The sequence below is a fragment of the Schistocerca gregaria genome, chromosome 4, assembly GCF_023897955.1.
Source record: "Schistocerca gregaria isolate iqSchGreg1 chromosome 4, iqSchGreg1.2, whole genome shotgun sequence".
NCBI classification, from domain to species: Eukaryota; Metazoa; Arthropoda; class Insecta; order Orthoptera; family Acrididae; genus Schistocerca; species Schistocerca gregaria.
The window spans coordinates 181,241,560-181,255,251 of NC_064923.1; the positions used below are offsets into that span (position 1 = coordinate 181,241,560).

The 13,692-nt window shown below is 43.9% G+C and overlaps 1 protein-coding gene across 1 annotated transcript in view; it reads left to right on the top strand.

Moving 5' to 3' along the window:
- LOC126268175 (opioid-binding protein/cell adhesion molecule homolog) overlaps positions 1 to 13,692 on the top strand; it is a 2,429,635-nt gene that overhangs the window by 2,236,537 nt on the left and 179,406 nt on the right. Inside the window, exon 5 of the mRNA XM_049973770.1 lies at positions 10,277 to 10,405. Within this exon, the coding sequence (XP_049829727.1) occupies positions 10,277 to 10,405 (129 nt within the window). The remainder of the gene's footprint in view (positions 1 to 10,276; positions 10,406 to 13,692) is intronic.

The following is a 13,692-nucleotide window of genomic DNA, read 5'->3' on the forward strand; positions in this document are numbered from 1 at the left end:
AGGTTGTCGCTTATGTTGCTGTAGAGCTCGCCGACGTTCTGTAATTGCCTGAACGACTTCCAGTGACCACCAAGGAATTGTCTTTCGCTGGGGCACCCTAAAGAGGGAGGGATCGCGTTTTCTGCCACGGAAACAATTATGGTAGTCACCTGCTAAACCATCACATCGATGTTATCATGTGGGGGAGAGCCAACATTGGCAGCAGAGGTGAAAGATTCCCAGTCTGCCTTGTTTAAAGCCCATCTGGGCAGGCGTCCGTGGGCCTAACGCCGGGGCAGTGACAGAAAGATAAGGATGTGGTCACTACCACACAGATCGTCATATTCTCTCCAGTGGGTAGATGGGAGAAGTCTTAGGCTGCAAATTAATAAATCAGTGGCCGAGTAACTATCTCGAACTGCGCTGCAATGTGTGACGGCCCCCGTATTTAAGAGGCAGAGGTCGTACTGAGACAGTAAAGTTTCAACATCTTTGCCTCGGCCACTAAGCACGGTGTTACCCCACAAGGGGTTATGGGTGCCAAAATCTCCCAAAAGAAGGAAAGGTTTAGGGAGGTGATCAAGCAGTGCTGCAAATACATTCAGGGATATTGCACCATCTGGAGGAAGATATACATTGCAGACAGTTATTTCCTGTGTCATCCGTATCCTGACAACCACATCTTGAAGAGTGGTTTGAAGAAGCACAATTTCACTACAGAATGAGTTTATGACATAAACACAAACTCCACCTGACACTCGATTATAGTCACTACAGTTATAGCCGTAAAGGGTAAGGGTCTCAATTGCCAGGAACCAGGTTTCCTGGAGCGCAATGCAGAAAGCAGGTGTAAAGCTCAACAGCTGCTGTAGCTCAGCCAGGCGATGGAAGAAACCGCCACAATGCCACTGGAGGATGACATCATCGTGAGACTGGGAAAGCATGGAACATTCAATGAGGCCGATGGCGCCCCAGGGTCACCTGCTGCCACCAACTTTTTGCCTGAGCAGTGTATGTACATTGTGTGTGAGGGTCCAGCGAGGTCCAGGTCCTCAGTGGACGCTAGAATCTCCAACCCATCCTCATATGCAGAGCTTGTAGGTAGCAGTGCTTTTCTTAGGGGTTTTCTTTTTCGATTCCTCGCACTGTCCCTTGGGTTTCCGTGGCTGGGAGAACCTCACTGAATCAGTCTCTGGGACTGAGGATGAATATGAAGCCGTATGACCAGCTGCTTTTGGGCTCTTCAGCCGCTGGCGGGCGTCATTTTTCCCATTAGCAGAAACCTGGGAGGGGACCCTTCCTGACTGATAGGAGCCGAAGAAGACTTTCACTTCTCCCACTGAGAACTGGGGACTGGTGTCCCCGATGGTTGGGGAATAGTGCTCCTGAGGTAGGTGGTGCGAGAGCAACGGGGGGGGGGGGGGGGGGGAGGGGGGAATGTTCCCCACCATCAAGGGGCAAGTGTAACCTGTGGCTCTGTAAGCCGGCTCGAATTCGTGGTACTGATGGGACTACAACTATTCTCGTAGCAGCAGCATATGAACAGATCATAGCCACAGGATACAGGTACTTAAATTTCCTATTAGCCGCAGTGTACATCATTCGATCCGGGGTCTGATATTCCATGATTTTCCTCTCTTTCTGTAAAATCCTGCAGTCTGGTGAGCAAGGTGAATGATGCTCTCTGCAGTAAACACAAATGGGAGGCGGGGCCTACAGAGTAGTGGGGTGCATGGACGTCCACAATATTGACAGGTGGGGATGGATGTACAGCGAGAAGACACATGGCCAAACTTCCAGCACTTAAAGCACCGAATCAGGGGAGGGATATATGGCTTGACGTCACAGCGGTAGACCATCACCTTGAATTTCTCATGTAATGTGTCACCTGCGAGGACCAAGTTGAAGGCAACGGTGGCAACCTGGATATCCCTCTGACCTGATGGACGAAATGAACACTGCACTGCTCTAAATTGGCACGCAGCTCGTCGTCAGACTGCAAAAGAAGGTCCCTGTGGAATATAATACCCTGGACCATATTTAAGCTAAGATGCGTAATGATAACGGACACATCCCCAAGCGAATAATGCCCATGACTGGGTGGAGGAAGCATTTTTTTCATCAAAACTGACCCAGAGCGAATTTTGGACAAGCCCTCCGCCTCCCCAAACTTGTCCTCCAAATGCTCCACAAAAAAATGAGTCTTCATGAACATGAAAGATTCCCCTTCAACTCTCGTACATACGAGGTACCGGAGCAAATAAGCTTCACTGCTATCCTTAGACTGGGGTTCCTCCCATGATGTGGCCAGGGAGAGGAACGACTTCGGGTCATATTTCTTAGCGTTAAACTTACACTTTCCCCGCTTAGAGACTGTTGGTGGCGGACCACCAGCAAGAGATGACGTACTATGCTTCATGGCATGTCACTCACCCTGATGCTACCGTCTCTGACCAGGGGCCCTCCGCACAGGCGCCACCCAGCTGCAGAAAAAGCCCTCTGGCAGGATGGCCATTGCTGGGAGTCCCAATGCCCCAGGGTGATAGGCATCTACTCCTTAGGATACGTCGGGAGTTAACCATGCAGGCATCAGCAGAGCGATCCCTGTGTTGTCAGAGGGCTGCAACCAACAGGCTACATGGCGGCCCAACCACAATACCGTGCTGGATATGAGGTGCAGAGAAATAAATGGTCATCATCGGCACAGAAAATGACACTGCATAGTGCATGGTGGGAAACGCACCGAGGAAGGTGTCTTCGCCAAATAGATGGAGACTGGGTAGGACTGCAACAACGACTAGAAAGTGGACTAAAGATCCCAACGTTCGATGAACACGATGCACCACGTAAGCGCCCTTCCCCCATTGGCTCGCTCTTCGCTATAATTTTGAAAAATGGAGGTCCAACCCTACATTTGACCATCACATAAAGGCCAAAACGTTTCAGACTCCTTTTAGTCGCCTCTTACGACGGGCAGGAATATCTCTGGCCTATTCTATCCCCCAGACCCGCAGGGGGTGATCAGAGTCAGTTGTGTGAACTCGTTGAATACCACATGACAGCTGCTTACTGAGTACTGTGCATCGAAATCAGTCTGTGTCCTTAGAATGGCACATGTCTATGCAAGTACTCGTCGAAGGCAAGTATTGGAGTGCAGGGCCGACATCTGGTCACAGAACGGTGACATTGATGCTCGCGCTTTCCTGCACCATGTCAGCCTTCTGTGCCACATCAAAGCGAACGAAAATTCATGTAGACGTGATCGTGTGCACTATTTACATCAATTCCGCTTGAAAGCATCGTTCATCAGCCTTTCATTATTAACTGACTCCTGTGAGAATGCAACCAACGTACACTGAAGTGCCAAAGAAACTGACATAGGCATGCGTATTGAAATACAGAGATATGTAAACAGGCAGAATACGGGGCTGCGGTCGGAAAATCCTAAATAAGGAAACAAATGTCAGGAGCAGTTGTTAGAAAACTGCTACAATGGTCGGTTATTAAAATTTAAGTGTGTTTTGACGTGATGTTATAGTCGGCGCACGAGCGATGGGACACAGAATCTCCGAGGTAGCGATGAAGTGTGGATTTTCCCGTACGACCACTTCAGGAGTGTAACGTGAATATCACGAACCCAGTAAAACATAAAATTTACGACATCGCTGCGGCAGAAAAAAATCTTGCAAGAACGGGACCAACGACGACTGAAGAGAATTGTTCAACGTGACGGAAGTGCAACCATTCCGCAAATTGTTGCAGAATTCAATTCTTGTCTTGGTTCAAATGGCTCTCAGCACTATGGGACTTAACATCTGTGGTCATTAGTCCCCTAGAACTTAGAACTACTTAAACCTAACTAACCTAAGGACATCACACACACCCATGCCCGAGACAGGATTCGAACCTGCGACCGTAGTGGTCACGCGGTTCCAGACTGAAGCGCCTAGAACCGCACGGCCACACCGGCCGGCCAATGCTTGGCCATCAACAAGTGTCAGTCAGCGAACCATTCAACGAAACATCATCGATATGGGCTTTCGGAGACGAAGGCCCACTCGTATACCCTTGATAACTGCATGACAAAAAGCCTTTCGCCTTACCTGGGCCTTCAACACCGACATTGGACTCGTGATGACTGCAAACATGTTGCCTGTTTCAAATTGTATCCCTCTGATGGACGTGTACGGGTATGAATACAACCTCATGAATCCATTGAATCAGCATGTCAGCAGGGGACTCTTCAAGCTGCTGGAAGCTCTGTAACGGTGTGGGGGGCGTTGGAGTGATATGGGACCCTTGATACGCCTAGATACGACTCTGACAGGTGACATCTTGTACACTTGACTCGTTCCACATCATAACGCTACCGTACCGTGCGATTGATCAATGGAACACGCAACCAATTAACTAGCTAAGCATCCTATGTGATCACCTGCAACCATTCATGTCCATTGTGGATTCTGACGGACGGCAATTCCAGTAGGACAACGCGACACTCCACACGTCCAGAAGAGCTGCAGGAACACTCTTCAGTCATGAATAGTATTGAGCGTATCTAGGATGCCTTGCTGCGTGCTGTTCCGAACAAATCTTCACCCCCTCGTACTCTTACGGATTTATGGACTGCCCTGCAGGATCCATGGTGAAAGTTAGCTGCAGCATTACCTCAGACAACAGTCGAGTCCTACACTCTGTTAGGAAGGTGTACCATTTTCTTTGATTCTTCAGTGTATTTACGCAAGAAAGTGTATCTTTATTTGTATTTTGTCAGTTATTTCTTTTATAGGTAATTTGTTTGATTTCCCAAATAATCATTCATCCCACTCTGATCTGAATAATTCATTTTTATCAGTTATTTGTTTCTACATACATACACTGCGCAAGTCAGTCTTCAGCGGGTAATGGATGGAGTTTCCCATTTATTACACTTAGACACTGCAGAAGAAAGAAATGTTTACCTCTGTGTCTTCTTCAACTTTTGAAGTCCTGTCGTCCTCTGTTACGTGTGGTATTATGGTATGGTGACAATTTTTACTGTTGGATCGCCTAATTATAACTGAATGAAACACAGTTTTCGTGTCTTACACGTTTAGCCTTTATTGTTTGGAACGAATCTTCACTGGCCTAGAATATGTACATATTTTTGTTTACACTATGTAGTTTACATTGTGGGAAGATACATAAGTAGGTTATCATCAGCTTTGGCTGTCGAGATTTCTATGACGTAGTAATACTTTAAATTTCTATTGCCTTCTTGTCTTTGCTTAACCCAAAAAATTTCCTAAAATGTTACGAAAGTAAATTACGTTGATCATACTTTTTGTCTGAAGCAAAAAGGGATAGCATTTCAATGACCTTCGTACTGTCTGTTATTATGAACACAGATCAAATCCTCAGTAGACATTTTGAAGAAATTTTCCAATTTTCTAGTTCGTTCTGTTCTTAAGTCTCTCAGCGAAATTGTACCAATATACCTCCACCAACAACAACGAATCACAGTGGAATTCTCAAATGAAGAAACAGTAAATTAAACAATAAAGTTAAGTTTGAAATGCGCAGCTTACGAGCATCTTCTTTAACATACTGCTACACCTCAGCAACCTAAATGAAGCTGAGCTAATTGCAAGTGCCTAATCTGTTTTCATTCCATTCAGTTACTGAACGGTGGATATAGGTTCTTCGCAGAGGAACTCGATGCATGGCAATGTGCGTGTATCTGGTTGAAAGTACTCGTCATTTGACAATTATTCCAGAACATGTCGGCGAGCATCTCCCACAGGAGACGCCTCAGGGTGCACACAAAAAGAAAACGGTTCACCAACATAGCGGAGGTCAGCTCGACGTGGCTTGAACCTCTTTTATCTAATGAAGCCGCACACAGTCGCAGCAGTGCACGCGCGACTGTACGGTAGCCAGAATGAATGAAACATTGTTTGCCCTACTCTGGCAGAATGAAGGCATTCTCTCGTCAGCTACTCTCCAACACTTCTCAAATGATATTACCGACAGTATTTGCAGAAAGAATTCTGTTCTTTGGTTGCTTATAGTGTCATACATCGTTTCTTGATGAACTGCCTACTGTAACGTATATTTAGGGAATACGAGCCTGAGTGTATGAAATTCGAATAGTATGTCATGAAAACCAGTAATCGCTAAGAATTTGCGTTTGGTGCATATTATACCATACAGTACTGTGTATGAAATGAAGCTAAAATACTGAATCTATCTTGAAACTTGGAAGTGGATCTGCATCTACATATGATTTTTCGAAAATGGATTGCATATGCACATTCGCTCCCGCTTGTGCTCATTAACTGTACAGTGAGGTTAAGTATTCATAACGTCCCTCATATCTCAAACATTTCACGATATCGAAACAAGATTTTGGCAAAAGATGCAAAGGAAGAGAATGTTTATGTGTAAATACATGCAGGTTGCAAGAAAATTCAGCTTGCCTATATTTACAACCAGTGTTTGGTGGAGATGAACACAAAGCATGACATGGCTTTTCATCAGTTGATATTCGATGAAAGAGAGCGCTCCACACAGCTCTTTTCATCTTCCCTAAACTGTCACAGTTACCTCTAATGGCCTTCCCATAATAGTCCTGTAATTCATCAATTACTTTGTGCGTTAGTCTTCCAGCATATTTTATAGTCTTGCTATCAGACAGTTTTGTGTTACCTACCTTGTTTTCTAGGTTACACAGACACGTTCCCATCCTTTTCTTGACATGTCCTACACACTCGAGTTTTTGTATAGGAACATCATATGGCTTACTGTTTCGTACAGGAATGCAAGCTTTGCTGTCTCCAGCACCTAAGTAATTCACATTTCTGACACTTCTTTCCTTCTGTGAACTCTGGAAAATGTTAACTGCTCTTTTACCTCCATTCCTCCACTTGTGTCATCATATTTTTTATACATTCCTGCTTATGAAGTAATCAGTTCTTCTGGTTCACGGTACAACCTTGGCAGTACTTACTGAGAACTTCAAAATCCAAAACTTTTCCAGTGTCAATAGTTATTGTAGATGTACCAAACCCACGCTTTTGCCAGGATCTATCCACAGCAATGCTGATGCCTGTGTCACCCTCATTTTGTTCAACAGCTTCTGATGTGGCAGCAATCACTGAATCTTCCGCCACAGCATTTACAGAGCCCCCAATTCGTATGGCTAGAAGGTGGTTTTGGCAGATTCTATACAGTGGTGGTGGTGGTGGTTAGTGTTTAACGTCCCGTCGACAACGAGGTCATTAGAGACGGAGCGCAAGCTCGGGTTAGGGAAGGATTGGGAAGGAAATCGGCCGTGCCCTTTCAAAGGAACCATCCCGGCATTTGCCTGAAACGATTTAGGGAAATCACGGAAACCCTAAATCAAGATGGCTAGAGACGGGATTGAACCGTCGTCCTCCCGAATGTGAGTCCAGTGTGCTAACCACTGAGCCACCTCGCTCGGTTTCAGCACAGTGCAGAGAACATTACCAGCCCTTACATCTTTACCAAAGCATCTAAGGTCATAACACTCCCACATTAGTTTCATACAATTCATTATCTCAACAGTTTGATGAAGTATGAAACGCATTTTCGTTTTTGCACTTCCGACATTTAATAATTAATTTCGACCACCACAAAAACAGCAAGAGACAGTTTCAAAAAGAACTTGTGCAAGGACTTGCAGAGCAATAATGATGCTGTCCGTAAAATCATTACTTTTATCACTGTCACCCGTTTCTAAAGTTACTTTCCTTTTCGATGCACTAGGGGGCGTGTCCACTTCAGAAACATTATCATGGTCTCCTTCACTGCTAGCACACATGTTTTCAAGTACTTCAGAGGAAAATGCAGGTCTCACATATCTGTTAACAGATAATTTGCGTTTCTTCAAGTTTCTTTTACGCTTAGACATTTTATTTACCTATAAAAAGCAATAGAAGTTAGCTTACTACAAAAACAGCCGAAAATTTGTTTATTCGTAATGCCAACATCTGAGACGTAGCAGTAAGCACAAAACAAAGCAATTCACAGCCTTCTAGACTGCGTAGTTCCCAAGATATGACTGCTCAACTGTGGCAGTATATGCGTAGCCACGAAATGTGACTGTCAAACGTCAACATTCAAAATATTATTTGAACGTCTCACAATTGTCTAATTTTAATGTATTGTATACCAAAATGCCCAGGAAAATCCAAAGTAAATAATGGACTATAAAATAGAAAGTGTCAAATTTCAACGAATTTCACGTACTATGTTCCCTCAGAAGGAAATGAATTATTCTTGTGTTGCAATTTCAAAGACACCCTGTAATCGGAATCATGCAACCCAGTGTGTTATCAGTAATAAATATTTGGTATTGAAACTTACTATCGTATTTCCTTTCCATATGACAGTGATCCAATAAATATGAAAAAATTCACACCAAATAGCACACCGTCTTTCTGCTTCTGTAAGCGAAGAACTAACCTTAATAACCTCAAATATCTCTTACTTCACTGAAGATAATAACAACAACCTGTTTTCCCCATGACAAGTAGTCGATAGGATTGTCTAGGTCGTCAGAGTGATCACGCCTACAAAATACATTGTCGCTACAAGAACTACTATCCTGAAGCCATAAAGCATCATTGTTCTATTAGATAAAACACAGCTAGTTCCTTTTTGTAGCGTCTCATCAGAATGAAAACAGATTAAAGATTGTTTTAGATAAAATGGTTTAGAAATTCATTTTGAAAGGGGATAGGAAAAAAAATATTATGTACTGTGATCTGTGAATTCCTTTCATAATTCTCAAATCATTGGGGATTGGAAATAAAATACTTTGAGATGTTTTAATACACTTTGCTCATTTTTAAGAATATGCTGGATTACATGATTTTGCGAAATTACAGGAAAAGGAACGATTTATGTGTCCAAGACTTTTATTGTTTTTCGTATTTAGAGAAGGGTCACCTATGGCGCACTTTGAGCAGTATTTACATTTCTGAAATGAAATTCCAGTGAAATCAATACCCATAGCTGCTTACAGGCGGTGATAATTGAACAGGGACAGTTGAAAAGGTGTGCCCCGATCGGGACTCGAACCCAGAATCTCCTGCTCACATGGCAGATGCTCTATCCGTTTAAGCCACCGAGGACACATAGGATAGTGCGACTGCAGGGACTTATCTCTGGCCCGCCTCCCGTGAGACCCACATTCCCAACTTATTGTCCTGCACTATATTCATAGTGCCTCTGCGCATCGTACTCATTACTCGGGCCTTTTTGCCGATTCCCGTAATAGTTAGGGCACTGTTTGTGCATCTGCACAGAAGAAAATCGTCGAATGGTCACTGAGCCTTAAGATGGTATCTGTTCTTCCGGACATGTCTTGTTCATCTTCGCTTCTGTGAAACATATCTCTTCTGTCGACTTTGATGATTTCTCGCCCTAGATTATGTCTGCTTTTCTTACTTCTATCTTATTTTAGCTTTTAAAATAATTTTGCCTCATTTGTTTTATTTGTGTAATTTTCTAGGAAGATTTGATTTATATAACTCTTCTGGAATTTATATTCTGTTTATCTGTCAGTTTATTTGTACCCCTTTTTCTGTCGATAATACTTTCTATGCAATGTTATATTTCTTTTCTTCGTTCATTTTATTATTCATAATTTGTATACTTTTGTAAAGGTTTAACTTTTTGTACTACATTTTTTATAAAAAAGAAAAGTAATTCCTGTCGCTTCGTGTTGCTACTTTCGTATCCATCACCGCTCTCTGGTGCCTTGTCTTGCTGGTAATTACATTGTAGCTAGCCTGTCAGTTTTCGGTAACAGATTTGTTTTTTACATACTGTCGTGATATATTTGACCACCAAGATGTTGATAGTGTGTTTTTCAGCTGTTTTATTTTGACTATACTTGTAGTTTCATTCTCTTGTATACTCATTCTATAGTTACATTTTCTGTTATTATATATATATATATATATATATATATATATATATATATATATATGTTTTGCAGACAATCTGATGATCGTTTCTAACCGAAACCCATCCCAACAAACATTTTGTAATTTTGGGCATAAGCTTCAGCATCCACGAAGGGAGTTGTGGATACACATTATAAAGAAAAAATTTGCAATTGTACAACAAGTGACTTGTTAATCGATCCGTATAGTAATGTAAAAGCATTGCAAGTAGGAAGCCAGGCAGATTCTTGAATAGTACAGCAGCTATGAATAGAGTTTCACTTGCATTCAATCACTTTGCGTGAATGTACATGTACACGATGTCTTGTGGATTGATGCTGCAGTGACGAGCGTCGAGGGCCCCGTGTTCAACATCACGCGCGTCAACCGGCTCCACATGGGGGCCTACCTGTGCATCGCCTCCAACGGCGTCCCACCCAGCGTCAGCAAGCGCATCATGCTCATCGTCCACTGTAAGTCTCACATCCCCAGTTACGTTACACTGCATGTGTCTCTTAATACACGATTCGTCAAAAAAATGTATACACACTTTGAAGCGTCATAGAAAATTTATTTCTCGTTCTACAATGTCAAATTTCTGGAAATTGAAAGCTTAAAGTCCAATTGGATAAATGAATGTACTTTGCAAATGTGATTAATGTTCAAACTGGTGGCCTTTAGCGTCAATACATTTCTGAGTACAAGTCACCACTGATTCCGTACGTCGTACCAAAGTGTCCGATGAGATTTCTGGGCACACGGCCTGAATCTCATTCCAAAGTGTGTCGAGGTTACGTGGTTTACGTTTGTACACTTTATCTTTTACTGTGCCCCATAAGAAGAAATCCATAGGTGTGAGGTCTGGAGAGCGTGCAGGAAACTCGATCGGTCCCCTGCATCCTATCCACTGGCCTGGCACATTGTGATCCAGGTATGTTCGTACGTCCCTATGGTAGTGCGGCAGGGCGCCATCTTGTTGGATATAAAACTCATCATTACCGAATAATGCACGAATGGCAGGGAATATGGAGTCAGCAAGCATTGTTACGTACGTTTATCCATTAACAGTACCTTCAAAGCGGAAAGGCCCAATCAGTCCCCTTGCAGACAAATCACACCACACATTTACACCAGGCAAATTCACAGCCTTTCTAACTCTAATGTGAGGATTATCTTCAGCCCAGTACACACAATTGTGCCTATTGACAGTTCAATTGAGTTTGAATTGGCCTTCATCCGACCAAATTATGCTACCCATAAATCTCACTTCACGTCTCACCATCTCCTGAACCCATTCACAAAATTCTAATCTTCGATCTGGATCGTCGTCACGTAGTTGTTGCACCAGCCTCGGAATGTACACACGAAACTTGCTTTTCTTCAGAATGCGTAGCACACTACTAGCACTTACATTACTCTCACGTGCCGCTTGCCTTAAAGATTTTTAGGCGAACGCTGAAACAGTTCCAAGACCGCAGTTGTGGAAACATCACTTGTAGCTGTACGAGGTCGCCCTGATCGACTTTTATGAACATCGCACACTGTTCAGTGAATTTCGCATTTGTCTCGTAGGCGTGTAATTGTTAATCTTGAAGGTGGTTCTGTACCATACTCACTTCTCCACTGTCTTCGAACCGCAGGTACATTCTCAAACTTCCACTACCGCTTAATCAGCTGCTTCCGTGCTTCAAATCTCAAACGCACGTCCGCCATGTTGCAGTTACTTTCTTGCCGCTGCTGGTAGCGATTGAAGAAACATAACATTACTTTCTCACAGATATTTAACCTTGTAGAACGTGAAATAAATTGTTTATGACAGTTCAAAGTGTGTGTACATTTTTGACGCCCCCTGTATATATGCTGTTGGGCTTAGAAAGCAGTACACTGGTGTGCAAAACTTAAGGACGAAAGTAAATTTCGAATAATGTGCCACTGCCAAGTGGCATAGCTCGATGAAATTCAGACCACTCAGAGGAAAATCTGATACGGTATAGTACAGAAGGTAGATGAAAGAAATATACATTGAGATGATAGGAAATGATTATTTTGTTCAAAGACAATAGTTACACCGAAGTCGCCGCCAATAATGATTGTCTCCTGGACATTACCAAAAGGCTGCACATGGGTCTTAATGGTGTATGTGATCACCATAGGCAGCCGTGCATTCTCTGCAACGCGCTCCCAGCTGGGAAACAGTTCTTGTTATGGGGCGTTCCGTTCATCCACTAATACGGTTGACAACAATTGGATGGTCATTGGTGCATGAAGGCGCGTTGCAGCAAGTCCTCCCGCTGCATTCCACACGTGCTCTGTGGAACTAGTCGGCGGGAACGGGCAAACTAGTCCATTTGCCGAAGATGCTCTCGTTCCAAGAGCTACTTCACTTGCGTTGCTCCGTGCGGTAGCGCACCGTCGTCCATAAAAGTGAAGTCAGGCCCGAATGCACCCTTCAACAGGTGTGCATGGGGAGGGAGTATAGTGTCACAACAGCGTTGAGCAGTGAGTGTAGCGTTTGACGGATTTGGACGTCATTATGTATCACTGTGCATCATTATGCCTCTCAACACCGTAACACCTGGGCCATCAAAACGATTATGTTTGACAGTGCTGAACGTAATCTCAAATGACGAGAGATGGGGTCCGCCCCGTTAGCTGAGTGGTCAGCGCGACAGAATGTCAATCCTAAGGGCCTGGTTTCGATTACCGGCTGGGTCGGAGATTGTCTCCTCTAAGGGACTAGGTGTTGTGTTGTCCTAATCATCATCATTTCATCCCCATCGAAACGCAAGTGGTGTCAAGTCGAAAGACGTGCACCGGGGAAACGGTCTAACCGACTGGAGGCCGTAGTCACAAGACATTTTCATTCATTTACAAGAGGTGTGAGCAGCTAACTGGACGAGGAACATGATCGTTTTGGTGGTCAAGGTGTTATGGGATGCGGGGGCACTATGTTGCATGGGCATGCTGATCCTAAGATCTTTGGACAAGATACGCTCACTGGTAAAGGTCATTGCGACACTATATTCGTTCTCCATGGGCGTCTTTTCAGGGGCGCTTTCGCCCCTCACTTCTCCCTTATGGATATGAATGCGCTACCGCATCGAACTGGGCAGGTGTAGGAGCTCCTGGGACGAGGGGATGTTCGGCGAATGTACCGGCTTGCCCATTTCTCCGACTCAAAAGCCATCGAGCACGCTTGGGCTGCCTTGGGAAGAAGAGGTGCCGCACGTCCACTAACACCTACGGGCCTCCAGCGGTAATCAACAGCGCTGGTAGCGGAACTGAACATCCTGCCAAAAGAAGCCTTTGCAACATTGTGGGCAGGATGAGATCACCTTCCTGAGCATGCACTGCCACCTGCTACTCAACATCCTATTAAGAACCATGTCCTGTGTTTTTTGAAGTCCATCACAAATCGATGTGAATTAAGTGTAATTATTGTCATTGAATTAAACCGTCATTTCTGTGCGTCTCACTGCGTATTTCTTCCAATTATCGTCTCATTATACTGTAACAGTTCTTTCTATGTATTCTTGTGTTACTTGACAGTGACACATCATTCGAAAGTTATCTTCGTTCATACGTTTTGCACAACAGTGTATAAGTCAAGAACTAAGGCTTCCGTAAAGGTTTTGGACTCGCTACTGTTCTATTGAACGAGTTAGTCATAACTGTAGTCATATTCTGTCAGTGATGCGACTGTAACACAGTCGCCCATAGAGTACAGAAGCCAGTATATAATCCTAGGATGATGCTACGC